Below are 27,186 nucleotides of genomic sequence, written 5' to 3' on the forward strand. Positions count from 1 at the left end.
CTCAATTCAAAAGGCAAGACCAATTTATTATTCTTTCACTTTAGCTACCTAGCAGTGGGTATTCCCGGTAGATTTCGACCCGTTTCAATTCACGTCCGGGATGGGGGGCCCCACGAGAAGGTTGAGCGAGCAGAGGAAACGTAGATAAAAGACGATGGAGAAAAAAAAAAGTGGTCTTTTGCGCCAAAGGAGGCGTTCCGACGAACAAACCCCGCGGAGGGACTACGGCCTTGATCTCGGGGACAAAGTGGATTAAAGAAGACAAGTCGTCTCTCAAAGCTGCAAATTTTGGTCTACCGTCTGAATGATTACCCAGACTAGAAGGCTACGTGGAAGGAAGAGAGAGAAAATTTCTTTGCATGGTTCCTGGAGCCCGGCAACACCATACCAGCAACCAGACAAGAAAGAGGTGTGCATGTGGCAGCCAGAAGGGATACACTATGTACCTATCTATCGGCTGTGACTATGACCTGATCTGACCTGAGTCTTTCACATGTCTGGGGATGTGGGACCGATCATGTACCTACTCAGCTTGCCAGCCAGCGTGCGCTCAGTTGGGGGTCGGCAGCTCGCAATCTATCAATTAAAGAGATATTGAGATGTCTCTGTCCAACCTTGCAGCCGAACCTACACACACTCTCTCTCTCTTCTCTCTCTCTCGACACTATTAAAAACCGCCATGCTAACCTAGCTAGCTACCTCAAATATTGCATCGCATTCAAAGGACTGGGTTCTGATTGTTTGAGCTTGTTTAGAGCCAACGACATCATCATACATGCAGAGCCAATGCCGCTTGCATGACTAGCAGCTTACTACACAAGTAAAATAGAGCATGGAACGATGCTTCTTAGAAAAATCGAACGGTGCTAGAATCTCCCCCCTCCTGTCCTCCTGCCTGTCCCCGTCGACTTAGGCAAGTAATCAGTCAGGCACCGTGGGTTTGCACAGTGGGTAGGGACCATAATACGATATGCCATGCGACCCTTGCGGTACATTAGGGGAGCGGTAATGCGGCTCGAGTGTCCGGCCGGGGTACAGCTACAGGTTGTTCCGACCCAATATACCAAATATACAGCGGCGGCGACGCTGCGCTGGGTGGATAGGTAGGCATATCAGGTCGGTTAAACGTATCATGGGTAGATTTCGTATTCTGGGCGGTCTGGCTCTTGCATTGAGGACGGCCGTCCCATGTTTGACCTTGCAATATAAGTCACCTTTTCGTCTTCCTCTTGTCCCTGTTGGATTTCAATGCCACAGTACAGGTTTGAAGGAAAGTCTATCTGTTGTCAGTGGCTGCTTGGCTGAGCTTAGAGACGCTACCATTATGTCACTATCCTAAATGTATTCGACCACTTTGCAAGAACCGGCGAAAGTACCCTCGTTGAAATATCCCCCAATGCCCTTCTGAACCCTTTGAATGGGCCACCCCACGCAGGTGGACATCCCCCCGCAATGCTCCCCAGGCTGCCTTGGCTTATGATCTTCGACACAATTCCTGGTTCAGGCCAAGTGTGCAGACCTTGAGGGTGTTCCCAAAGAATCCCATTGCGAGTCAGGAAAAAGTCGATTGGCGCGCCCATCGATGCAAAACAGTAATCACTGTGTACAACACAGGTAGACTTGCAATGGAAACATATGGCATGACACCGTATCATCACCACATACATGTGGGTAGATTACAGTTGCTAATGACAACGCACCTCGGAGCTGCAAGGTCGTTGGATTGTTGGGGCTACAATTATCATCCTACCCAGGTACTAGGTAGGTAGGTGGCAGAATGCTACCATGGTATAGATGAGAGACGATAATTTTCCGTCTCGCTTGTACTGCCCTGGTCCGACCTGGTTTCTTCAAGTGGACGGATGGCATGACTCGACAAGGGAGAAATAGGACCCTTAGTATACCAAGCACCCCACCCCAATCCCTTTGCAGGCATACTAGGCAGCTAGGATATGCAGAAACTAAACAACGGCTCGATCCCTACCGCCCGGCATATAAGGCTCGTGAGGTCTACTACTACTACTGTGTACAGAATCAGGTATGACGCCGTGGAGACAGTATGAGAGATTTAGGGAAGATGGGTCATGCACTACGAACAAGTGTGACGAATACTCTATCGCCAACAAGTCTGTGCTAGTCATCGTGATCATGTTGCCAGTTGCTATTGCTGAGAGCAAAGTCATATGGCTATTGATGAAGAAAAGTACTAAAGGTGCATGAACTATTTGGCCTCACTATTTACAAATATCCATGATGATCTTTGATCTGCGATAAACTATAGGCAGCCGAGTCCAAGCTCATCTTGTCGATGAATTTTGCATGGCATCAGCATTCATTTTCATGTCGTGATGTTAGCAGATGGGTTTTAGCCGTCGAGATTTGCTTTGCGGCAAACTACTCCTACGCATAGCGCGGTAGCCCGGAACAGATAACAGCAGAGAACTTGCTTGGGTACAATGTCTCTTGCGCAAATATACCTGAATCATTATCCCTGGTGGATAAAGAGACTGTAAAGATCAGCAATGGAACTTTTACAGAGGTGCAGAGTTCATCGGGCGAAATCGCACGACGGGCTTGGAGTTGACCATCACGTGATATGTGCTACCAACCACTATTGCGCACCTATTACCTACCTAAGCAATTAATTGACCGAATACCTAACTTAGTAGGTTCGCGTCGCGGTGCGTTGCCAACCCCAGCGCAGGAAAAAAAAAATTAATCCCGACAACGTACGAGGCAAAGGCACACACACACCTTGCCTCCAGCTGGGATCATGTCACAACCCACTTCGGAACCCAAAGAGTCCCCCGCTGCCGCTGCTGCTGGTTCAGCAGACACAACACCGGCTCCGAGGAGGGCGTCAAGGACAGGCTGGTTCGACGTCCCAGCGCCTCTGGCCCGGCTGTTTAGAAGGTTCCCGCTTGTCACATATCCCGCCAACCACTTGCCGGTTCGATCTCCGACGCATCGCCACCTCCCGACGCTTTACGTGTTTTCCTCCGACTACGATGCTGTACGAGGACTGCCAAGCTTTAATCCTTCTTGTCTGAAGTGGCAGGTATGTCATGAACTCATCTCAAGGAAACCTCTTGTCAAGCTACGAGCTGACCGATCCAAACGCAGACGTTTCTGAAGCTAGCCGGAGTCGAGTTCCGGATAATATCATCCACCAACCATGCGTCACCCACAGGTGCATTGCCGTTCCTGATCCCTCCCTCATCGTCCGGCGATAGCGGCTCTCAAGTCCCCGTGCCCTCGAATAAGTTGGAACGATATGCGCTGGACCATGGCGCACAAAAGGTGCCTGATATAGACACATTGCGCCTCGAGGCGTACCAATCGCTACTCGACCACCGGATACGAAATGCTTGGCTATATACTCTCTACCTATCACCCGCCAACTCGCAGCTTCTGTCCAAGCTCTACGTGACACCCGTATCCGCAACGGGCCTTGTCCAGATGACCGTTCGATACCAGCTACAACGTGCTGCAGAGGCAGAGATACTACAGTCTGTGGGGGCAGTCAAGGTAGACCCCGAGGTTCTGTACAGGGACGCGGAGCAAGCATTCGATGCCCTCGCGGCCGCGCTGGGGTCGGGCGACTGGTTCTTTGGAAACTCGGGACCAGGCCTCTTCGACGCAGCCTTGTTTGCTTTCACGCACCTGCTGCTGGATGAGTCTCTGCCTTGGGTGGATACTCGCCTAGGCGACTCGTTGCGTAAGTTCAAGAACTTGGTCGACCATAGAGACTGGATATTGGCCAAGTGCTGGCCTGAATTGAGCGCCCAGTGAGGTGACGAAGCCTCTTGTACACGTATTGTATCAATATGAAAAAAAAGAAACCGCTCTGGTATGGACACATGGCGTTAAAGGAGGACTTGCCTCGGCGACCGGCCAGTTCCACCGAAAAGCAGGAAAGAATATACCCAGCTGTACTTGAACAATGTATGATCACGCTCATGACTTGCATATAAATCTATGTATTTTACAATCACTGTCCGAATCGCTTGCTGCACGCCTGCTCATTTGCTCTAAATTTTCTACATCTTTGAAAGATTGGACACGCCTCCGTCTACGTTGATTGTAGCTCCATTGATATATGATCTGGGTATAAGTATTAGCATACGAGTTATGCATTCTCTGTTGTACACGCATGGCACTCTTAAGCACTTACCCAGCCCGACTTGCCAAGAAGATGCAGGCCCCAGCAACGTCTCCCGGCTTGCCAATGCGGCCCATGGGATTGCCCTCCTCGATCTCTGCCTTGGCATTCTTCATGGCGAACGCAGTCATCTTGGTCTCAAAGGGCCCGCAGGCGAGCGTATTGACGGTAATACCCCTGGGGCCCAGCTTTGCGCTCAGTACGCGGCTCAGATGGTGAAGTCCGGCCTTGGCCGCGCTATACGAGTAGTTTTCAAAGACGGGTACGCGCAGAGCGTCGATAGAACCAATCTATACAAGGTTGAGGGGTAAGCCGAGTTCTTTCATGCTTGTGCTTTAAAAGAATGGGAAAAAAATGTCTTTTGAGATTTCCACCTAGAAGCAGGCAGTATCATGTCAAGCACCGGGGAGTGAGTAATTCCACAAACTAGCGGGCTGGGATCACAATGACCAAGCCAACATGGTACTCTACTTACATTGATAACAGCAGCGGGCGTATCCTTTGCCGCCGACGCGGCAGATGGCGAGCCCGCAGCTTCCAGCAGGGGCAGCAGCAGCTGGGTCAGGGTAAAGACGCGCTGTAGGTTCAGGGTGAGCACTCGGGACCACTGCTTGTCGGGAAAGTCCTCAATGGGGGCGCCCCAGGCAATGCCCGAATTGTTGACGAGCACATGGAGACGGCTCTCGCGCCGGGCGAGCTCGGCCGCCACCCGCTCGCACTCGGAGAGCTGCAGCAGGTCCGCCGGCAGGGCAAACGCCTGGCCCGGGCCACCGCTGCTGGACAGCTCCTTTGCTGCCGACTCGCACGCTGCCGCGTCCCGCGACGAGATGTATACCCGGGCCCCGTTGGCCACGAAGCCGCGTGAGATCATCAGCCCGATGCCCTTGGCGCCTGCATGTTTTGGTGTCAATCTGCTGTCAATACTGCAAAAGCACTTGTAGTATTCATTGAATACAATACATGGGGCCACCTACCTCCGGTGACCAGCACCACCTTGTCCTATACATGACGAGATACAGTGATCAGTCCGTGCTGCTCGCAGTTGCAAAGTGCGGCAGGTGGTCTCGTGGTCTCTTACCTTGACGTCGAACAGCTGGTTCAGCTCCATCTTTCGGCCGTGAATCGCGCGGGTTTCGCACGTCTATTGGTACAAGTCGCCCTAATGAAGCAAATCAAAAAAGAAACAATAAGGCGTGATAATGATCTACAGTCCAGTCCGCTCAACTGAATTGATGACTGAAGAAATTAATATTGTGATGAGAGTTCAGAAAGGAGACGACGTGGTGCATTGCCATGATAATAAGCTAGTGTGGGGCCGAGGTTCATTTGCTCCCCCCTGTTAGTATTCAGACAGGCTACAGAGATCGGAACTTTATATCCGTGCCACGCTAGTCGACGCGCCATAATCAAAATAACGCGTTTTCCACCCTTTTTTTTTATTTTTTATATTATATATTATAATAATAACTATTTTACGTTAATTTAGGACCGAATTATCCGGAAATCGCTAAAGAAACGGGGAGTTTTTTAAGGAAGCCCGTATATTTATTATTAATACCGCTATAGCTAGTGAAAAATATATTAATATCGCGGACGCGTTTGGTACCGTACGGCGCTAAATTATTACGGAAATTATTACCCATATTAAAATAAATAATATTAGGAAAATTAGTAATCGCCGAATAAAGAAATATAATAACTTTTTATATAGGCATTACGCAGCGGTGCCGCACCGCTATTATAACGCTAACGCTATAGCTAAATATAATTAGCATAATATAATCGCATTAAATTCTTATTTTTACAAAAATTAATTTATATAATAATATATAATATATTAATTATTATTTAACGTTTTATTAATAAACCGTTATAATTTTAATTTTTTTTTATACGTTATTTAATAAAAGATATTTTTAATAATAAAATTAAATATAACGCGCGAAAAAAGCGTAACGGTTACGCTATAATCGGGCGAAAATCCCGCTTTTAATTAAGGGGCTTTAAGATTAAAACCTTTAATATTAAACCCGATAATTTCGGATTAAATCGATTAAATTTCGAAAATTATCGAGCGCTTTAAACGATTATAACGCTTAAAAAAATAATAAAAATAATTTTTCCGTGCTTTAAGCCTTAATAAAATAAAAGGGTTTAACCGCGGTAATAGCGAAAGCTACGGTAATTATTAACGATAAAGTAATTTTTCCCCGTTTTTTTTAAATAATAAAAAAGATTTTAAAATTATTAATATCCCGATTTTTAAAACTTTTTAAAATTTTCGATAATAAAAAAATTAGCTTAATAATTTTAATTTAGCTTATATAAAGGCCCCGAAAAAATTCCGTAAAAACCGATAAAAGGTTTTTTATATTTTTAATAAAATAAACAGAAATTATAAATCTTTTTAGCGTCGCTATATAAATATTATTAAAGCGGAAAAATTACATAATAAATTTTATTATAATTTTCCGAAATTTTTTAAATAAACGTTTTTTATTTTATAAAACGCAAAAAATTAAATTTATAAAATTATAGTTATATACGAAAAAATATTTTAATAATCGAATTAATTTTTTTATAATTTTAATATTTATTTTAATAATTTCAAAAGCTAATTTCCTTAATAAAGCGAAAAAACCTAAATTCGCGCGTTTTAATTAAAGCTAACTAAAAATTTTTAAATATATTTTAACGTTTATATTAAAATAAAATTTTAATAGCGAATTAGCATAATAGCATAGGCTTAAAATTATTAAGATTTATAAATTAAAATCGTTAAAAAAAAAAGCGCGATAACGATTAATCCGTTAGTTACCAAAAAAATAAATAATAGCGGCGAAATAGTTATTTATTAAAAAATAATTATAAAGGCTTTTATAATAATTTAAATAAATAAAACCGTCCCGATTATATTCGAAGCTTAAATTTAAAATCCAAAAATAAAGGCTTAATAAAAAACCCTATTAATTTTAAAAAACGTATATTTACCTATTATATTTGCGGAAATAATATTTATTTATTAAATAAATATTTTACGCCGTAAATTAAAGTAATAAAAAATAGCGGGTAAAAAAATAACGGATTATTTAAAGGATAAAACCGGGGAAAAGCCTAAGCCTTAATAATAATCCCCGAACGTTAGGGCCTTTTTTAATACTAACCCGTTTTTATATTTTTATTATTATTTTAAAAAATTAAAATATAATAACGTTTGCTAACCTAAATATTTATATAAAAATAAATTATATTAGCCGTATTTTCGCAAAATAAGCGGGATTAAAGCGAATCGAAAGCAAAATACCGGTATTAAAAGCGGTAAATAATTTAATATACCCGATTTACGGAATATATAAAATATAAATATAAATTATTAATTACCGACGTATTATACGCAAATTTATATAATATTATATTATTATCGACCGAAATTTAAAACTTAAAAGCAGTTTTATTTTATTATTTTAATTTATATTAAAAAAATATAAAATTATTTTCGATTTAAAAATAAACCGTTAATTTTATAAAATTATTATTAACGAATTATATTTTTTAATATTTAAAAAATTTATTTAAAAATTTAAAAAAATAGCCTAAATTTTTGCTATTATAGCGCTTTTAAAATAGGATTTATTTAGCTAAAATAACGGATAATAAAACGATAAAATTTTTTTAAAGCTATTATTTTATTTAAACGTATTTAACCCTAATAAAGTAGGAATTTTTTTTTTAGTCGAAAAACGGATTATATAATTAACCTTTTATCCGGCGAAACGCCACCGTATAGGCTTATTTACCTTTTAGCTTAAAACAAGCTATAAGCGTTATAAAAATATTTTATAAAAAATTTTAAACTAAAACGGATCCGAAAATTTATTAGCCTAATTAATACCCCGATTTTATTTATATTAAAAAAAATAGCTTTTTGCGATTTTATATTAATTATAAAAAATTAAATTAGGTAATTATTAAAAATCGATATTTATTATTTTTAATTATAAAAATATTCGACCGAATAATAAGCGCGAAATTTTTTTTTAAAATTAATATTAAAAACGCTTATTATCGCGTAAAAATTAAAAAAATAAATAAATAAAAAACGGCGTTTTATACGCGTTACGGCTATTATAAATATATAATAATATTTTTTAGCCTAATTAATGCTCCGGCTATTTTTTAAAATTATATTTATAAATCGCTATACGGTTTATTAAATATTATATATATTATATATTTTAATAATATTTTAATTTTTTCGAAAATTAAAAAAAATTATATTAAAAACCTTTAGGCCGTATTAAAAAGGTTACGGTAAATAAAGTTTTACGCTAAACCTTTTAAATATATATTTTATTAGGATTACGTAAAAATTTTTAAATTTATTATATTTATAAAAAAAATTTTTATAAATCCCGTATATATCGCTATTATTTTAATATAACCGCGCTTTTAAAGCTATTATAATATTTAAGTATTTTTCGGATTTAATAATTTTTATTAATAATTTATAAAAAGGTATTCGCGTATTATAAAACCTTTAAACGATTTGCTAAAAAAGATAAAAAACGAAAAAAAACCAGGATAAATTAAATTTAATAATATAATAAAAGCTATTTTCGAAAACCTTAAGCTTGCTTTTTAAACGGCGCCGCTATTGCGTTATTTTAATTTAACGCGATTAATTCGCTTAAAAACCGATATATCGGATTTTGCCCTTTTAGGGATTATTTTATAATTAAATAATATTAATATATAATATTTTATTGCTTTTTAATTAAAAAAATTAAAAGCTAAAGCCGAATTAAATTATAATATTTTAAATAAAAAAATAATAGCGATTATAAAATCGTTTAAATATTAGCGTTATTATTTATAAAAAGCGAATTATTAAATAAAAATAATAATAAATTACGCGAATTTATAAAGCTTTATAAGCTTAAAATAGCTTAATAATAAATAAGCTAAATAATATATATTTTTATTTTTTTTTAATTTTATAATTAAGCACCGTAATAAAAAAAGCAATTTTATAAATGCGTTATTAAAAAAACCTAATTACGCTAGCGAAAAGTTAATAAAAATAAAATATTTATACGATTTATAAGCTAAAATAGCCGCGATATAAAGCGTTATTTTTAATTTTATTATATACGATAATATTTTTATAACTATAATATAATAATTCGCAAATATATAAATAATCGTAAATTATAAAACGGCTTAAAAAGCCCTAAAAAAAGTAAAAATTTATAAAAATAAAAATTTTACCGAATTCCTAAAATTAATCCGTAAAACGCAAAAAGAAAACTTAAAAATACGCCGGCTTCGCGCCGCTTTAAAAAGCCTAATTTAAAAAGTTAAAAATAAAGCATAAATATTAAATTTTAAAAGTTTCGTTTTTTTTTAAAAATATAGCTTATATTTTAAATAATAAAAGCTTAAAAAATTTAATCCTTGCCTTATATTATAACGACCCGCTAGCCGGCTATTTCGGTATTAGCCGTATTTAAAAGCTAATACGTCGACGGTATTTTTAGAAAAGCATATATAATAATATAAAAAAATAAATATAAATTTATAATTAATATTAAAAATCGAAAGCGAAAAATATCGATTTTACGAGGAATTAAAATTATTACTTTTATTATAAGGACTTTAATAAAAAATTAATATAAATTTTATTATAAAATTTCTAAAAATAAAAATAAATAAAAAGCAATATAATGCGATTTTCGTTATAATTAATAAATATATAAAAATAAATAGGTTTTTATTAATTAATATTTTGATTACCGTAGTTTAATTTGCAAAATTTATTTATAAAAAAATCGAGCTACGTTTTAAGGCATTTAAAAGTATTATATCCGATAAAAAAAGCTTATTTATAAATAATTTTTAATTAACGTTATATTTTTATTTTAAAATTTAAAAAAAATTATCGATAATATATTATTTTTAAATAAATAAATAAATAAAAAAAGCAAACCAAATATTTAAAATATATTTACGGTATTTCGTTAATAATAATTAGACGTATTAGCCTTAATTATTATTAAAAGCGGAATATATTATAAATAATATTAAAAGTTTAATAACGGAAATAATACCTTTTTTTTATATTATATAAGTATTATTTATAATTACGGATAAACGCCGGGGTCGACGTCCCCGAAAGGGAGGTGCCGGCTATAACGGATAAAATATATAAGCTATATAAAGCTAAAAAAAAAATAAAGGTTTAATAGCGAAAAATTATTAAAATATAAAAAAAATATTATAATAAGCGCTATACCTTTATATAATTCCGGATAAATAATATAATAATATTATTTATTAAAAATATTAAAATAAAAAAAAGCGATAAGCTAATATTTAAATTTATAAGCCTTTTTTAGGTATTAAAATTAATTAAATCGTTAGTGTATCGGTTAATATTATTTAATAAATACCGGTTATTTTACGATATATTTTTTATTATTTTATTAAAGCTTTAAAAGCTAAAAAAAGGGAAAATCCAGCTTATTTCCTTTAAATATTAAATTTAAAAAATTTAAAAAATAAATAAAAAATAAAAGAAATATTAAATTAAAAAATAAAGCAAAGCAAAATTTAATATTTTATAAAATAAACGGAATAGCTTTTAAAATATAATTAATAAATATTAATAAACGATATAAAAAACGCCTAAAAAAATCGAATAATTCGGGAAAATAACCCGCCGAAAATTTTAGAAAAAAAGCGATAAAAAGCCGTAATTTAAAAATAAAAAAAACAAAATATTAATATTATAAAAGCGAAAACGGGGGCGATTTCGGAAATTACGATAAAAACAATATTACGAAAAAATATTTATAAAAATTTATAATATAGCAAAAAACGGATATTTTTATAGCTAAAAAGCTTAGCGAATAAAAAATAAAATAATAATAAAACTTATACGTATTATTAGCGTAATAACGGCTTTTTATTAGCTTATTATAATAAAAATATAAATTATAAACTTAATTATATAAAATAAAATAATAACGCCGTAAAACGTAAGCGAAAAAGCGGTTAATTAATTAAAATATTAATAAGCTAAAATTTTTTATAAGCCTTTTTTTATTTATCGGAAAAAAAATTTACGGCGTATAAATAATTTTTGCGGAAAGCCGTTTTAATTATTAATTAATTATTATAACCGGTATTACCGGGAGCTAAGCGTATAAGCAAAGCGGTTTTTTAAATTCGTAAAAGCTCGGGAGCTTATAAATAAAGCGTTAATAACGCGTTAGCGTAATATAAGGTAAATAAGGAATTTATAATAATAAAGCTTAGGTAATAAAGGCTATTAATACGGATATTAGCTAAACGGCCGTTTATAAATAAATAATAAATATCGCGGGTATTTTTAGTTTTTTTTTAGCGGTAATAAAATTATATTTAATACGGTAAGCCTTTTTATTAGCTTTAAAAGCTACGGTAAATCGCAAAAAAGCGGTAACGATATATAAGCGAATATTTTTAGGGAAAATATAAATATAACGGCTTTTATTATCGATAATAGCGTTGCCGTTTTAATTTTAATCGAATTATTAATAGTTTTTAATTTATTATAAAACGCTAATTATATTATTTATATTACCGGTTATACCGGTAGCGGCTTAAAAAATAATCGTTAATAATAAATAATATAATTAATAATATAATATATACGAAAAAACAGATTTATTTATTTATAAAAGCGGTTACGTTTAGCGTATTATTTATAATATTAAATTATAGCGGATTCGAAAAAATATAAAAAATTAACGGCTATTAAAAAGGCCGATAAAAGTTTTTTAATTATTATATATTAATATTTTATATAACCTAAAAAATAAAGGCGCGAAACGCGGAAAAATTTTATTTAAACGCGAATTTTGCGTTTAGCGCGGTAAAGGCGGTTATTTTTCGGTATTATAACGTCGGAAAAAAAAGCGTTAAATTAAAAAAAAAAGCGGCGAAATATAAGCGTAAAAAAAAATAAGCATAAGCGCAAAAATAATATAAAAATATAAAAACGGCGGTTTTTTTTTAGTTAAAAAAATATAATAATAACTAAAAAAAAATTAAAAATAAAAAAGGCGCTAAAAGCTTAGCTATTATTTTAATATTAAAAATAATATTAAATAGCTAAATAAATTTTTATCGCTATAATATCGCTAGCTTTATAATTATAATATAAATAAATTAATAGCCGGATCGGCTATTATTAAAAAAAGGGATAATTATAATAACTTTTTATATAAATATTACGTAATAATACTATACCGCTATTATAGCGCTAACGCTATAATTAAATATAATTAGCGCAATATAATCGTATTAGATTTTTGCTTTTGCAAAAATCAGTTTATATAGCAATATATAATATACTGATTATTATTTAACGTTTTATTGGTAAACCGTTATAAGAAATATAAAATAACTTTCCGGAAAAAGCGCTATCTAATTATTTTTACCCGTAAATACCCGGAAAATACTTATTTCTAATTTATTAAAAAGAGCGCTTTCCTTATTTATACGAAGATTTATAAAAGGATTTTTTAACGCTATTATTTTAGGAATTAAAAAAAGGCTAAAAGGATTTTTTTTACGGAAAAAAACGCTGCGGCTTGGCTTGCTTTCGTATAAAAATATTTAAAACCGGCGGAGTTACGCAAGTTTTTCCGAGCTTTATTTTCGGATAAATATACGGTATATAATAAATCCGGGAAACCTAGCTAATAGGTTTTCCGTTTAATAAGCGAAAGGTTTCGTTTTAATTTCGTAAATATATAAAGCTATAAAAAGCCGAAAATTTCCGTAATAATTTAAGGAATAATATAGCAAAATTATAAAAAAGGAAAAAAGTCCCCGATTATATTTTACTAAAGAAATCCGGATATACCGCGTTAAAAAGTAAGCTTAAAATCGTATATAAAGGTTTTCGAGGAAGGCCTGCTTCCGTTATATATATTTAGCGATTTTTTCGTTTAAAATAACGCTTTAATATATAAAAGTTACCGTATAATAAAATGGCTATCCGATAAAGGGGTAAAGCTTATCGAATAGCTATTTTATAACCCGGATTTTAACCTTATCGAATACGTATAATAAAAACTAAAAAAGCAGATCCGTAAATTAAAACCTGCTTTTTTAAAGCTTAAAAAAATATTGCCGACGAAGCATACGCGAAAGAGTTAATTTAAAATACGTAAAAGGAGATAAAAATGGATTTAATTAATACCTTAATCTAATTTATCCTAAACCGGCTGCGTACAATTAAAAAAGCTAAGGGGTGGTATATAAAATATTAAATAACGGTTAAAATAAGCTTATTCCCAGTTCCGTAAACCCCGTGGTGGCTGAGATATCGTAATTAGAAAGTGGTAATTAGAACTGAAAATTTATGCATTTTGGTCCGTGCACGCATATAAAGTTCCGGTCATTGTATACTATGTACTACTTTGCACTGCACGTTTATCCTGCTCTGACGATGGATGAATGTCGACCAGATATCGAAGGCACATGACAGTATATAAACTGGACTCATTGGCATGGAGACCTATTCGAGCCGCATCTGATCTCACGCCAGGGCTTGGTCTTGGCAACGATGAAAGCCGTGTACCAAATATAGGATCCGTCGCTGTGGGTTTTCATTAGTCTTAACCCCTTTGTTCAGTTTGATCATAGTAAGAATGCTTTTTGATGCAATGTAGTCACTTTCCAGTCCGTGGCCTGCTGTAGATTTGAATTGATGCAGAAATCTAATTCTGCAATGGTAGAGGAGCATGAGAGGTATACAGAGACGCACCTATACTGCCTCATGCTCGATTTTCGGTTGAATCCTAGGCTGCTAAATAATGGAAAGATTTCACGCGTTTTCAAATCTGCTATTAGAAGACGGCAAAACAGACCTGTCATGTAGAGTACTTTTCGAGTTAAAGAACACATGTTCCAACCCATACACGGCCGTTGAATGTTAGATTTGACGCCGCGGGGTATAAGCAATTATGTACGTAGCTCCACCATGGCCCGGCAGTCAGTTACGGATAGTGCACATGTATATATCATGGACTGCTTGAAGGCGACTCTTCTCCACCAACTTATTCTAGCCATCCAAAGATACTGGATCGTGAGTTTGAATTGTCTCTTTGTTGGTGTAGCAGCACAACGTTTCTGACTTTCCTGTCCTCGTCCAAATCGCGAAAGATGTTCTACAAACCAGGTGAAACAAGCCACGGGCTTCCCCACGACCCCTTCAAGGTAGTCTCCCTGCTCTTCGGTATATAACACGAAAATTACTGCGAAACTGATCTAGTCAACAGGCATGTGTGGTACCGCGGCCAATAGGATGGATATCGACCGTCTCGGCCAACGGCGAGCACAACCTGGCACCTTACAGCCAGTTCAACAACCTGAGCTTCGACCCGCCGCTGGTCATGTTTAGCTCGAACCAGACGCTGCAAAACGCCCGCAAAGACACGGTCAACAACGTCGAGGTCACGGGTGTCTTTTGCTGGCAGCTGGCCACGCACGACCTGCGCGAGGCCGTCAACATCACCTCCGAGGCCGTGCCCGCCGCCGTTGACGAATTTGAGCGGGCCGGGCTGACCAAGGCGTGGTCCCAGTCTCTCCGGACCCCGGTGCCCATGGTGGCGGCCAGCCCCGTCCGCTTCGAGTGCGAGTACGTCCAGACGGTCCGGCTGCCGGGAAATCCGCCCATGGGCACCGTCGATGTCGTCATTGGCCGGGTCGTGGGTGTGCATATTGACGAAAAGGTGCTCACGGACGGCAAGATTGATGTCCGCAAGACGCGGCCCATTGCCAGACTTGGTTACTTCGAGTACGGTGTCATAGACGATACCTTTGAGATGATCATTCCCGGTGATCGAGCAGGACTTTATGGGGTAAGTGCTTACACTGAGCCCAAATGCATCTCGTGTTTTTTCTTTCCTACTAAATGCTAATTGATGTTCCATGTAGCTTGAGGGAAATGCAGCCGCCAATCGACAAGAGGACTCGAACCAGAAGCAAGCAGGAAAACAAGCATAGGATATATGTATAAAGCGGCCTGCATACTTTGACTTGGCGGTCTAAATATCTACTAGATTCCTCTACGCATTCTCATGGCATGAGAGGTCTACATCTGCATAGAGCAATAACTTGAACAAGCATCGTCCAAACTCATGGGTGATTTGAACTCTACTGACTTTGAGATTTTATGAAAATAATAACAAGAAGAAAAGTTAACAGGGAGATGAAGGAAGGGAAAATAGAGAGTGAAAAGAAGGGAGAGAAAGAAAGCAAAAAAAGGAAAAAGATCAGTAAAAAATGAGAAATAGGAATTCGGCTATAGTATGAATACAGAGGTTAGTTTGCCTTATACCGATCTGGAATAATTAGCCTCGACTCTGAACCCCACTTGGGATCGTGACGACTTGTATAATAAATAGTGTGACTGCCAGAAGATTGCCAAGCTTCCTGGAACACTCTGCTAGTATATTCGCTCAGCATTTCCATTCGGGCTTTGCATATCAACCAGCTTTCATCTTGGCGGCATAAATTCTACTGCTATATTGCCGCACCAGCCAATCGATCCTGCTACCAAGCCACATCATCCCCCCTGGAAATTCTTTTGTATCGTGTGCACGCAAACAAAATGGCAGACGAAGGACCCATTACTCTCTCGGCTCACTTCAAAGACCAGCCAGTCGAGAACCATGCAGAGAGATGGAACGCTCTGTATGAGCCTGGGCTGAATTATACACCCTGGGATCGAGGCGGCCCCAGTCTGGCTTTGGTTGATGTCCTGGAGGCGCGGCCCGACCTCTTTGGCGCGCCTGACTCGACGACACCACCTCGCAAAGCTCTCGTCCCGGGCTGTGGGCGGGGCCACGATGTCCTGCTTCTTGCTTCCCTTGGCTACGATGCCTTTGGTCTAGAGGTCTCACCGGCGGCTCTCCAGGAGGCACGAAAGAATGCCGACACCGCTGCGGCCAACCGCGACGCAGCGGGTTCTGAAGCAGGAGCCTCTCCTCCAGGGAAACACCACTGGGTTTCAGGCAATTTTTTTGAGGATGGCTGGGTGCAGGACGCGGGCGTGGAGAAGTTTGACCTCATTTTCGATTACACGGTAAGTCTAAACAAGAAATGCCTCATCTCCCATTGTGAATATATTGAAACGACGTAATGTTTTTCAAAGCTCAAATAGCTAAACGATCACACCAGTTCTTCTCAGCCCTCCCACCATCCGTGCGACCCCGCTGGGCAAAACGCATGGCTGAGCTGCTGGCGCCCGGCGGTCGCCTGGTCTGCCTCGAATTCCCCCGAACAAAGCCGTCCTCCGAGGCCGGTCCGCCCTGGGCGACGCCGTCCCACGCCTACGTGGCCTATCTCGGACGACCTGGAGAGGAGCCGGCCACGGATGAGCACGGTGGTGTGTTGGAGGACCAGGTCGTGGAGCAGCCCGAAAAGGGCGGCCTGCGGCGGATTCTGTACCAAGCACCACCCAGGACTCATCCCGCTGGTGTCAAGGAAGGGCAAACCATTGATCGTGTTTCTGTTTGGGAGCACTGCTAAAGTATCTCATTGAGGCACTGTATCATCGCAACTAGACTTTGATTCATAGGTTACAAATCATACGATCAGCATACTTTTGACTCCAAAGCCCGGATCCGGACCTTGATGTTGCAAACAGTTCTGGAATTGTTTTCGATGTAAGAACCATGGCAAGGCTGCGCAACCAGCAGGCAGGAATTGTATCGGAACGCTCATTAATAGTCATGATACAGTGTGCGACCAACCCTAGCGATATGCGTAGTTTGGTCCCCAATGGAACACGGGCGTCGTGGGCAAAGGGGCGGCCATCCTGCAGGGCAATGAGAATCTCACGCCTCTGGAGCTGTGATATAAAGATGTATGAGGTAATGATTATGCATGCCGGGGAATACAGTGACTTTAGCATTGTAAAGATTCTCGGTCATCTGTCGTAGAGGTTCAAGCTTGATCGATCATGTGCATCAATTTGCTCCCTCATCGAGCTTGTCATTCAAACCTCAATTTTATTTGGTGCGGCCTCTGCTGTCAATAATCACATACCTACCTACCGGCTTGCTGTCTACCTACCTAGGTAGGCAGCAAAGTATAGCTACTCACTCGCTCACAGTTCTTTGCCTGTTTCTTGTGCGACTGTTCCTAATCTTTCTGATGCGATCGACGTGGGTCCTCGAATTTGTTTAGTAAGAAAAAGTGGTACCTCGACAATAAGAAAATAAGCTTCATTTGCGCCAAATATGTATCCGATGTTCAGCGCCGTGTGAAGAACCAACAGATCCATTTCGTCACACATTTAAGCTTCTTTTTCTTTTCCTCCCTGGCCATGCATAAAGGCGAATGCTTGCTATCGCTGTAATTGGTGCGACCAGGTCACGAACATGGTTGCAAGGGTCTTGTTCAGGGTCTAAATGCCAAAATTAGCAAGCCACTATTCCTCAGCAGTAGACAGACGCTACGGCACGCAGCTCTAGCGTTAGGATCATCTTTGCTATTGTCCTATGAAATGCATTTCAGTGGTCTGTTGAGGATCTCGGTCCCCTGTCTTTGCCTCCATCCTGCGCATTCATAGGCGGGTGGTGAACATGGCAATCTTACACGGTACTTTGAGACTGCTCTCTGTGATCCGATAACCTCCTGTCAGGAAAATGGTGTTCGACTCTGGCCAGGCTGCAACACGATTCATTGATGCCGCAATCTAAACAGTAGGTGATTCGGCTCAGTTGCAGGCATCACGATCCCTTTGAACAGTTTCAGCCTCAAGTCGCAGCATGGTCGTTTGCAGCCATGGACGTGTGCCCATGTGTAGCAGGCAGGCAGCACAGCCGCACCTTTTTGCCTAGAGGCGGATGTTGCAGCTGAGATGGAGCATTATGGGTCAGGATTTACACATCCCTAGGCGTAACATCGCCCATAGCCCTACACATGCAAATGCCGTATGTACCACAAACCCGCGTCAGATCCGCCCGTATGTTCAAGAGCCAGAAATAGCCCGGATGAAGTCGTCAACGTCCTTCCTTTTAAACTACGGAATACTTACTCTAGTCATTACAGAGGGCGGACTGTCTCGATCCGACCTTCTTTTACCCTCCGCGTGGCGCTTTCTTCATCCACACGCGAAGTCATGATTTGGTGAACATGTCGATGCCTTCTCATAGTCAAGACCAGGGCCGTGCGCTTTTACCTCCTGCGCCTGTGAGTCCACTCTCTACAAACTCGACGGAGAACAGAAGCAGCTATGGACACGCGACGCCCAGCATTGGGCATCATCACGACCAGTATCTGGGTGCAGCCGGACCTGCAAATTTTGGGCCAGCCGTGAACTCCTTCGCGCCGCACAATGGAAGCGGCTACGATGCAGCTTACAGCGTATGTATAACATTTGACTTTACCTTAAGGAGCAAATGTGCTGACCGTTGGACTTGTCAGACCATACCTCGCACAGATGAGCATCATGTCAATGGCTACAACGAGAACCGGAACAGCAGTGGTCTCTCCCAATCATTATCTGATGCTTCGACGCCCAGCGAACAGGAGAATAAGCCATGGACAGGAAAACCTTGGAATCCCTTCTGCCTTCGCAAAATAGTGTTACTTCTACTATCGGTCACGTTCCTCTTGTGCTTGCTCGCAACAGCACTCATGTACCATTTCTCACAACAGTACAATGGTCTTAGCGCAGAGGACGAGGCGAAACATTATGGTTGGACTTATGGCCCAAGTGCTGGTGAGTTCTGGCCATCTATCATCTTTCTTATTTATGTCTGACCCAGCCGATTAGTTCTTACAGTCATACTCTACCTGTGGTACAGTATCGACCTATCAGTCCGATCCTTACAACCATGGCATGAGCTACAGAGAGGACCTAAATCGGCAGAGACCACTCTTCTTCTAGACTATATTTCCCCGCTGTTGACGACCAGTCTTTGGCGTTCTTTAAAGAATCGTCATTGGCCAGTATTCTTGACTATAGTCGGCCGTCTCCTGATCCTGCTTACAATTGCATTTTCGACTGCTTTGTTGGTTCTCAGCCCAACTGAAGTCAAAATTCAAAATATCCCTTTTACAGTTTCCGGTTTCGATACAGAATCGTTCAAGTTGGATAACGTCGGCCCCGTTGCGGCGGATATGTATTATGGAGTCAATTTTGGCAATTTGGCAGCCCCTATTGGGACGACTGCAGACACTTGCGTTCCTCCGCTCTCACGCCAAATCAATAAGGAGAACAACAACATACCGTCTAATGCTGAGTTGCGAGCTACGGTCACCGGATTAAGCTTTGACGTGGACTGCGAGGTCCTCGACATCCAGGATTCTGCGCTCGTTTCACCCAGTCGGGGACCACAGAACGATGCCTCGTCGCCGGGCGATTATATGGTCGTCAACGTTACTACTCCATCTTGTAACATCAAAGGAGCTATCGTGGGCATAGGCCCAAACAGCCGTACCGTCACAGGATTTAATCCGAACCAACCTATCCATGACCATCAAGCCAGAGTGGACGACTATGTCTGCAACCTGGAATGGAACTACCATGATATCTACGATGCCAGCTTGGGGGCCGGACCACTTGTCAACGTTTCCAGTACGGCGTGGACAAATACATCATCAGACCACCGAATTCTATTGACTGTGTCAGATTTGAGTTTGATACTGCTGGAAGGCAACATAAATCTAGAGAGCATAACCGCCCTTTTATGCAAACCCTCTTACTTGATGAACGACAATGCAGTCGTATACAACGAAGCTACCCAAACGGCAAAGATCGAGAGCTCCGAGATGATCGAGGCGGCGAACCCAGATCTCCCAGGGTTCCCACGAACCATACTTGGATCGGCCGTGCTGAGCACCGTCGATCAAGTAAACACTCTGGATCTTAACGACGAACGATCAAATTACTCTGTCACCATACCCCCTTTCCTTGGCTTGATGAAAATGCATTCCAACGTCTCGTCGATGTCACAATTTGAGAATACCGAGTTACTGCAAGAAAGCTTTTTGAACGTTTTTAATGGTGTGGCAGCTCAGCTTGCTCACCAGATGCTCTTAAATGCTTCGGACGAAAAGAACAGTATCGTCGGAACAGCAACATTCACACAGGACAGACTTCATGTAACAGAGTTATCGACAGCAATCATGTGCGCTGCCTTGGGAATACTCAGTATTATGAGTGCCGGTTTAATCTTTCTTGTCCCAAAAGACGTCGTCACATCGGAACCCGGTTCTGTCCTTGCGATCGCGTCTTTCGTGAATTTGAGTTCAGGCACGGTTGGAATTCTTCAAGGTCTTGGGCATGTCCGTGATAAGACTATTAGAAGAGCACTTGCACCGTACATCTTCACCAGCGCATGGCCTCAAGAACGGGGCAAGCTTATTATCGAGACATCAACCCGACCGCAAACGCAGTCCACCAAGCCGCCTGGAGCCTTGAAGTTCAGACTCGAGTGGTGGAGACCACTAGGAAGCCAAAATTGGTTTCTCTTCCTGTCTTTCGCTATTCCGTTAATATTGCTCGGCCTTCTCGAACTATTCCAGAGACGATCAGATAAATACAACGGCTTTGTGACAATTCGATCACAATGGGGTCAAATGGTTGCAAACTACGTACCGGCCATTATCTCTATTATTATTGGAGCTATATTTTCAAGTATAGTCGCTGCGTCTGCCGTATTTGCGCCATATGCCAGTTTGTCCAAAGGACCAACACCACCGTCTCGCTCGGTTGGTCTCACTTATATCAGTCGGGTTGGCCCCAGACTTGGGTACACCTCGCTGAAGCACAAACACTTTGGATTATCGATTATTACTTTGGCGCAACTTATCGCCTCCATTCTCACCATCATCTTATCAGGTCTCTACAGCACCGTAGAAGTGCCCTTCCAGGAAGATGTGCTATTCCAACAGTTGGACAAGTTCAATATCAGCGATACCCTCTCAGTCGCCAATCCCAATGCTGGTCTGATTACAAAATTAATCACATACTATGACTTGAAATTTCCAACCTGGACGTACGATTCGATTGCCTTGCCTCAAGTCTCAGTGGCCGACACGACCTCTATCGACGGGCTCTCTAATGCCACCATCAGAAGCCGACTGCCTGGAATCCGGGGCGATCTAAACTGCACGTCTATGCCCTCGCGGCTTTTCGATTACAAGATCTCTGATCAAAGTTCATACGAGGATCGCGGCAGAGAGGACTTTCCTTTGTGGTCGGACTACGTGCCCAAAAACGGTATGGATTTACTCCTCACCATTTCAAGACCTTTACCTGCAAAACTTTTATGCGACGATGCTGGAGAAAATGACAATAGAACATGGACTTGGCAGCAGCACTTTTATGTGAGGAACGACTCGACGCCAAGCCCCTTTGGAAAGGCCAGCCGAATATATTATCATTCAGACAGTAGCCAAATCGATGATTTGATGCGTCGCTCGATCGATGAAGATACAGAATTACCTCGCCTCCACGGATGTCCCACAATTGGCATCACCTTGGGTCACATTACCGCTGAATCTCCTCATAATGTTACGGATTCATACAATACGACTACGATTGAGTGGAATGCGACAAATGCAGACATCGGGACGTTGCTCTGTTGGCCAAAGTTCAAGGAATTCGACGTGGACATCACTTTTGATGGCCCCAGCCTGGAAATTTCCGATCAATCGCCGCCAGTCATAGATGAGTCTACCATAAAAGTTGTCGAGAATCCGACTACGGGCCTTTCGACATGGGAATTGGACTATCAGGGCCACGACTACAACTTCTGGGACAGTTTGAAGAACACGAATGACTTGGAAACACTGTACGGCCTTCTGCAAGACGACAGGACTACATTTGACCCCTTTATCTTGGCTCTTATCACGGGCAAGTACAAAGTCCCGCTGGAACAGATCTCTGGCGAGAACAACACTGAAGCGCTGCTGCGTGAAGCTGGTGGGTTATGGGGGCGTTATATGGCGCAGTCAATCTCGCAAAATATGCGACTCAACATGACTGCCTCTGCTTCTGCGCCATCCTCACGACTCGCTATGACCAGAGAGAACCACCCACTGTCTATATTGCGACGGGCAGACTCGTCGGCAGTCACGTACCCAGCCACTCTAGCAGCACCGAGCGCAGGTTCGCTGAGGCGGTTGAAGCAGAATGCATCGTCCAAGGTGATACTACAGGTTATGCTTGGCGTCATGTCACTATGCGTGGTTTCTATGCGTGCGTTGAGTAGTTTCTCGAAGGTGCTTCCGCACAATCCATGTTCGATCGCAGGCACGGCCTCTTTTGTTGTAGATGGAAACCTGCAGAACATGACTGCAAGCGGATCGGAGAAACATTTGGGAAGCAAGAAGGGACAAGCAGTGTATACGAGACTGTACCCATCTAACGCAATGGACGATGAAACCTCAGAGACTGGGCAGAAGTATTCCATGGGCTGGTGGGATGACGGCGAAAATGAGAGGTTCGGCGTTAGACGCGTGTAGGATAAGCGATGATGACAGAATCTGATTCTCTGGAATTGACATAGAATGCAGCCCGCAGTGGTATTATGCGGAATATAAAGAATTATGTCGAATCATGGGCTTTCAAATGTTTGTAGAATGCTGGATGCGTGATTATCATCAGTACAATTACGCGTGTAGAGGACTGCCCCGGCTCAGGGGCATGAAAAAGGCACATGTTGATGTATACTTCGATTTGCTTGCTAGAGTACCAAGACATTTCGGAGCTATCTGTACTATCAGAATCTCATCAAACCCTGATTCGCCCTGGGTTGACCAGATCTATGAACAATCTTGGTTTGCTGAACGGGAGAAGATGCATTCTTTGCATCATCATCACAGTCACATGTTGCAATACATTCCAAAGACAACCTAAGAGTGATTCGGATACACCCAAAATGGAGATCGATTAGGACAGCCGTGTTTAGATAGAGATGCCACAATGGAGACTTTAGTTTACGGAATACAGTCAAGATTGACCAAAGAAGTGAGTACAGAATTCTGTGCTAGCATTTGATGGAAATCACTTTGATACCAAGTACGCGGTCCACCATCTATCTCCCTTGCTTTGCTTGACTGGTGCGGAATGTTTTGGGCTACGTCACGCTTGAGATTTTAGGGAGAGCGTAAGAGTCCCCCACAGACATATATATACATATATAGTGTCTGGCTTATGATATCTTAAGCAATTTTTGCTCGTATTCAATTTCATCTTTATAACTGCGAGTGGTATAGGAAGAATTGTTCAGAATGGATGTGGCTAGGCCTAGCGCCGGTGACAGAGTCTTTACTCTTTTCAGCGAGACAGAGATGCTTTTCTTTGACGTCTTTGGCACCGTGGTAGGCTGGCACGGATTTGGGGTAAATGCTCCAGAAATCTGTCCCTTTGCGATTTATTTCGCGGCCCGAGAGAATTTGCTCGTGGATGGGGGGCCAGGTACGAGAGTTTTATCCATTCCGTTGAGCTGGGTGAGCTCAAGGCCAAGTATTTCGACTCGCACCACCACGACAGTCTAGTTGAGCTGCTCGAGGGCCGGGGGCTTCGAGACAAGTTCACCGACGCCGAGATTGCAAACACGAAACTCACCTGGTACCGTCTATGGCCGCACCAATACGCGGCGGCCGGCCTGGCGCTTCTGGGGGAACACTTTCGAATCTCCACGCCGTGGCAACGGAAATCCAGACTTGCTCAACGCTCTGCGGGTCTCGGCCGGTCGGGAGTCTCGCGCCATTGACTCGTGGGAGGTCGGCGTTTGGCGGTAGTCCCCCGTCCGTCTACCACGAGGCGGCTCGTAAGGCGGGCCTCCCGCCTTCCGAGTGTGCTCTTGTTTCGGCACACCTGGACAACCTCGTCGCGGCATTGGCCTTGGGTTTTCGAACCATTTACGTGCGTAGGGCTGGGGAGGAGACATTTCCCAAGGACTTTGTGGAACTGGCTCGGACATGGGTGGACAGTAAGTAGTTCTTCATCCATGTTTGAACTTCATACCTTGTATTGCTTATACAGTATTACGATTCCTACTTTGATCGGCGCGTACTTCTTTCAATGGGGAAGGCTAATGCAACGCACTGCAGTGTGGATCGATTACAACGAGGGAGGGTTGCTTGGAATAGTCCGGAGCATGGGAATCGAAATAGATGGTGTGGATTTCTGTTAAATATTGTGCTGTGCAGTACGCGGTTGTCGCTCCAGGCATTCAAATATAGTGTACCTGAGATATGGCGTGGTCCTGAGGCCACTATCAGAATGATATCATGTTAAATCTACCCTTTCAACTCACCTCAGACATACCGTGATTGAGATTGAACATCTGGACCATGATCATCGAGGGATCATCTCTTGATATTGCTCTGCATGCCATAACACGCTTCCCTGACTTCTTTGTTACCCATCTTCAGTGACTGTTGGTCATGAACTCTATTGTATATGATGATCAAGCACAGCCCGTTTCCTCCAGGAATATCGTTTTGACCTACGTTTGTTAACCTATTGAAAACCCATACCAGAGTGAAATGTCTTGCACATAAAGAACGGAATTACTCGTCCTCTTCAGGGTACCAACGTTAAGACGACATGAGCCAAGTATGAGCATAACGTTTGATGAGGTGCCCGGGGAGCGTGGAGTAAAGAGGTCCAACTCCACGGATCGTAGGCAAGCCTGCCATCTGCGGATCGTAATTGCCGGGCTGCCGGTGCGTATTCGATACTGATCAGTGCTTCCCATAGTCAGCACCTTTGCACAGGGGTTGGGAAAGGGTCCAGAACCCCTTGTTGTAACCGCGGACGGTGGGCCGGTCAATAGTGTCATATCATCGATGAGGCACACCCGCCCGAATCAGCACGTTAAACAAGTGAAATAAGAAAAAAAATTCTTGCTTGCACATCGACAGACCTCGGCTCTGCACACGTCATCTCTCACAACAAGACAGGACTCCGCGACTTGCTGCATGCAAAGCATGTTACGTTGGTATAAATAGCAATATTTCAAGGATCAGAAGGAGAGAGCGCCAGAGATTGAGAGGCAGAGAGAGGCAGCGGGCAAGCGGGGGGCCCTGCCTACATACGAGAGATGCGGAGCATGGCCGGACTATGGACTTCAGCCTGGCCGTGGCGGTCCGATGTCCCATGATGGAGCGGGCTTTGTAAAGCTGTGGGCACGCATAGGCACCAATTGCCCATACTTCATACGCGTGGTCGAGGCACGTCAGGGAGGGACAAACACTTGGCACCAACGGCTCGGGTCGCATTCAGAGCATTGATTCGCTGTTCACAATAATACGCCATCCGCGATCTCGGGACTGTGCTGATGGAGCAATCGCGGCGTCATTGTGTTGTGTCCTGGCTTGCCTGAGCAGGGAAGGGGCATTGAATGTCGCATCCTGGCCTGGTTCTTGCGAGGCAAAACCCGCGTAAAGTTCAGTAGTAGATAATTGCCCCGACATGTCGGTAAATTACGAGGCGGCGGCGACATGGTAGTTTTGGAGGAATCCCGGATTCCATGAATGAAATTCCGCAAGGGGTCAGTCGTAATTGCAATTCCCGACACAATGGATGGCTAATTGACGGTGCAGAGGAATGCATGGGTATAGACACGAAGACTGGGTTTTGGTATCCTCGCTCATCCAACGCCTCTTCTCATCCTTGACATTGCCTACAATCGAAGGGTTGAGTTCTGGAAATTCCATCTACCAATTTGTAAGGATATGAAAGCATTCCTTCGACTGTCGAAGCACATGTCTGCACTTGGGATATGCGGACCATTGTGCTGTTCGACTTTATGTGGGTGAATCATCGGATGCTTCTTCTCATCGTAATCATGCAACTTGTAGTGCTTTCAGCCGTGTTCATACAATGTCTCGTTGCCAAGAGGGCGATCGAGCGGAAATGCATGGCTGCTCAAGATAATATTGAATATCCAAGCGACCGATACATAATGTTCAAGTCGTTTCTCCCGGGCCGCGCTTGTGTGGAAAGCTCTTTATTCCGCATTGTTTTCCAGGTTCTGGGGGTGCGCTTGAACGTGGCTTGCAATGCCTTGGCAATATAAGTATTCAATACGAAGGAGACATTACACTTGAAGCCTTTTGAAGTGATATTGGTCTGCCTCTAAGCATGGTCGGGGTTCAGCACCGCACAATGTCGTCCGGGGTGGGGTTGTGCCCGCCCAGTCTCCATGAAACCCCGGGCAGAGGCTCTCCCCAGGCGGCTGGAAGGCCATGAAAGACGGGCTCGGTATTGTTCTGACAGTGCAGCCAGCTCTAATTGGAGTATCTTGTTGAACAGTTGTAATTACGCCAGACTATGATCGGGACTCGGATTGATTGCAAGCTGGCGGTACTCTAGTTGCATCATACCGAGTCATCCTGCTCAACTGTTGGACACGATGTTTTAGGAGAATACTTGTGCTTGTCGCCTGATTTGAGGCTCAATATGCCTGTCATGGGTTTATGCTTGAAGGTGAATATGAGGAGGGCAGGGCTGTAGTGAATGTGTCGTTGCCAGACTGATGGGCATAAAGGACTGTGTGGAAGATTAGATCTTGTTAGTCAAAGTTGAAGTGAACAGGCCTTGTTGTGATCTCGGCGGTGGCAAAAGAAGGACTTGAAGAGGGACAAGAATAGAGTAATAACTATCAAGATGGTTGGTTGAGCATTAGGTAGGTCGGCAGGCAGGCAGTGAAAGAGGGTTGATGAGTGAAGATAATGAGAAACCCACTCATCACTACCTAGATTCTGCGTCAGTCAATATGCCAAGCATTTCTATCATATCACAAAGGTACTTTGTATACATCTTGCATATACTGTGTGTAAGTAGGCGCAAGAAAACAAGTAAAGAGTGGATTGGTAGCAAGCAAGCAGCATGCACGTAGTACACAGCATGTACTGTGCAGTGTGTATGTGAGGTAGACAGACAGACATCTGTGCGACGGCTGGGCGCTTCTCTTGTTTCTTGTGGTGGAGTAAAAAAA

At 41.6% G+C, this 27,186-nt stretch overlaps 5 protein-coding genes across 5 annotated transcripts; 4 read left to right on the top strand and 1 right to left on the bottom strand.

The window, feature by feature from the left end:
• Positions 1-2,773: 2,773 nt before the first annotated feature.
• On the top strand, positions 2,774-3,792 carry PFICI_07187 (uncharacterized protein; the record flags this gene model as incomplete). The annotated part of the gene is made up of 2 exons (XM_007835768.1): positions 2,774-3,058; positions 3,124-3,792. The coding sequence occupies 2 exons, from the start codon at positions 2,774-2,776 to the stop codon at positions 3,790-3,792; spliced, it is 954 nt and encodes a 317-aa protein (XP_007833959.1).
• A 248-nt stretch (positions 3,793-4,040) lies between these two features.
• PFICI_07188 (uncharacterized protein) lies at positions 4,041-5,270 on the bottom strand (the record flags this gene model as incomplete). Its single annotated transcript, XM_007835769.1, has 5 exons — positions 4,041-4,104; positions 4,175-4,452; positions 4,638-5,053; positions 5,137-5,161; positions 5,241-5,270. The coding sequence occupies 5 exons, from the start codon at positions 5,268-5,270 to the stop codon at positions 4,041-4,043; spliced, it is 813 nt and encodes a 270-aa protein (XP_007833960.1).
• A 9,107-nt stretch (positions 5,271-14,377) lies between these two features.
• On the top strand, positions 14,378-15,220 carry PFICI_07189 (uncharacterized protein; the record flags this gene model as incomplete). Its single annotated transcript, XM_007835770.1, has 3 exons — positions 14,378-14,431; positions 14,494-15,075; positions 15,152-15,220. 3 exons carry the CDS (start codon positions 14,378-14,380, stop codon positions 15,218-15,220), a joined length of 705 nt encoding a protein of 234 aa, XP_007833961.1.
• Positions 15,221-15,827: 607 nt separating this feature from the next.
• PFICI_07190 (uncharacterized protein) lies at positions 15,828-16,747 on the top strand (the record flags this gene model as incomplete). Its single annotated transcript, XM_007835771.1, has 2 exons — positions 15,828-16,301; positions 16,397-16,747. The coding sequence occupies 2 exons, from the start codon at positions 15,828-15,830 to the stop codon at positions 16,745-16,747; spliced, it is 825 nt and encodes a 274-aa protein (XP_007833962.1).
• Positions 16,748-18,358: 1,611 nt separating this feature from the next.
• Positions 18,359-22,699, top strand: PFICI_07191 (uncharacterized protein; the record flags this gene model as incomplete). Its single annotated transcript, XM_007835772.1, has 3 exons — positions 18,359-18,589; positions 18,650-18,947; positions 19,002-22,699. 3 exons carry the CDS (start codon positions 18,359-18,361, stop codon positions 22,697-22,699), a joined length of 4,227 nt encoding a protein of 1,408 aa, XP_007833963.1.
• Between the last annotated feature and the right edge of the window lie 4,487 nt (positions 22,700-27,186).

Source organism: Pestalotiopsis fici (genome assembly GCF_000516985.1).
Source record: "Pestalotiopsis fici W106-1 unplaced genomic scaffold PFICI_Scf_4, whole genome shotgun sequence".
NCBI classification, from domain to species: domain Eukaryota; kingdom Fungi; phylum Ascomycota; class Sordariomycetes; order Amphisphaeriales; family Sporocadaceae; genus Pestalotiopsis; species Pestalotiopsis fici.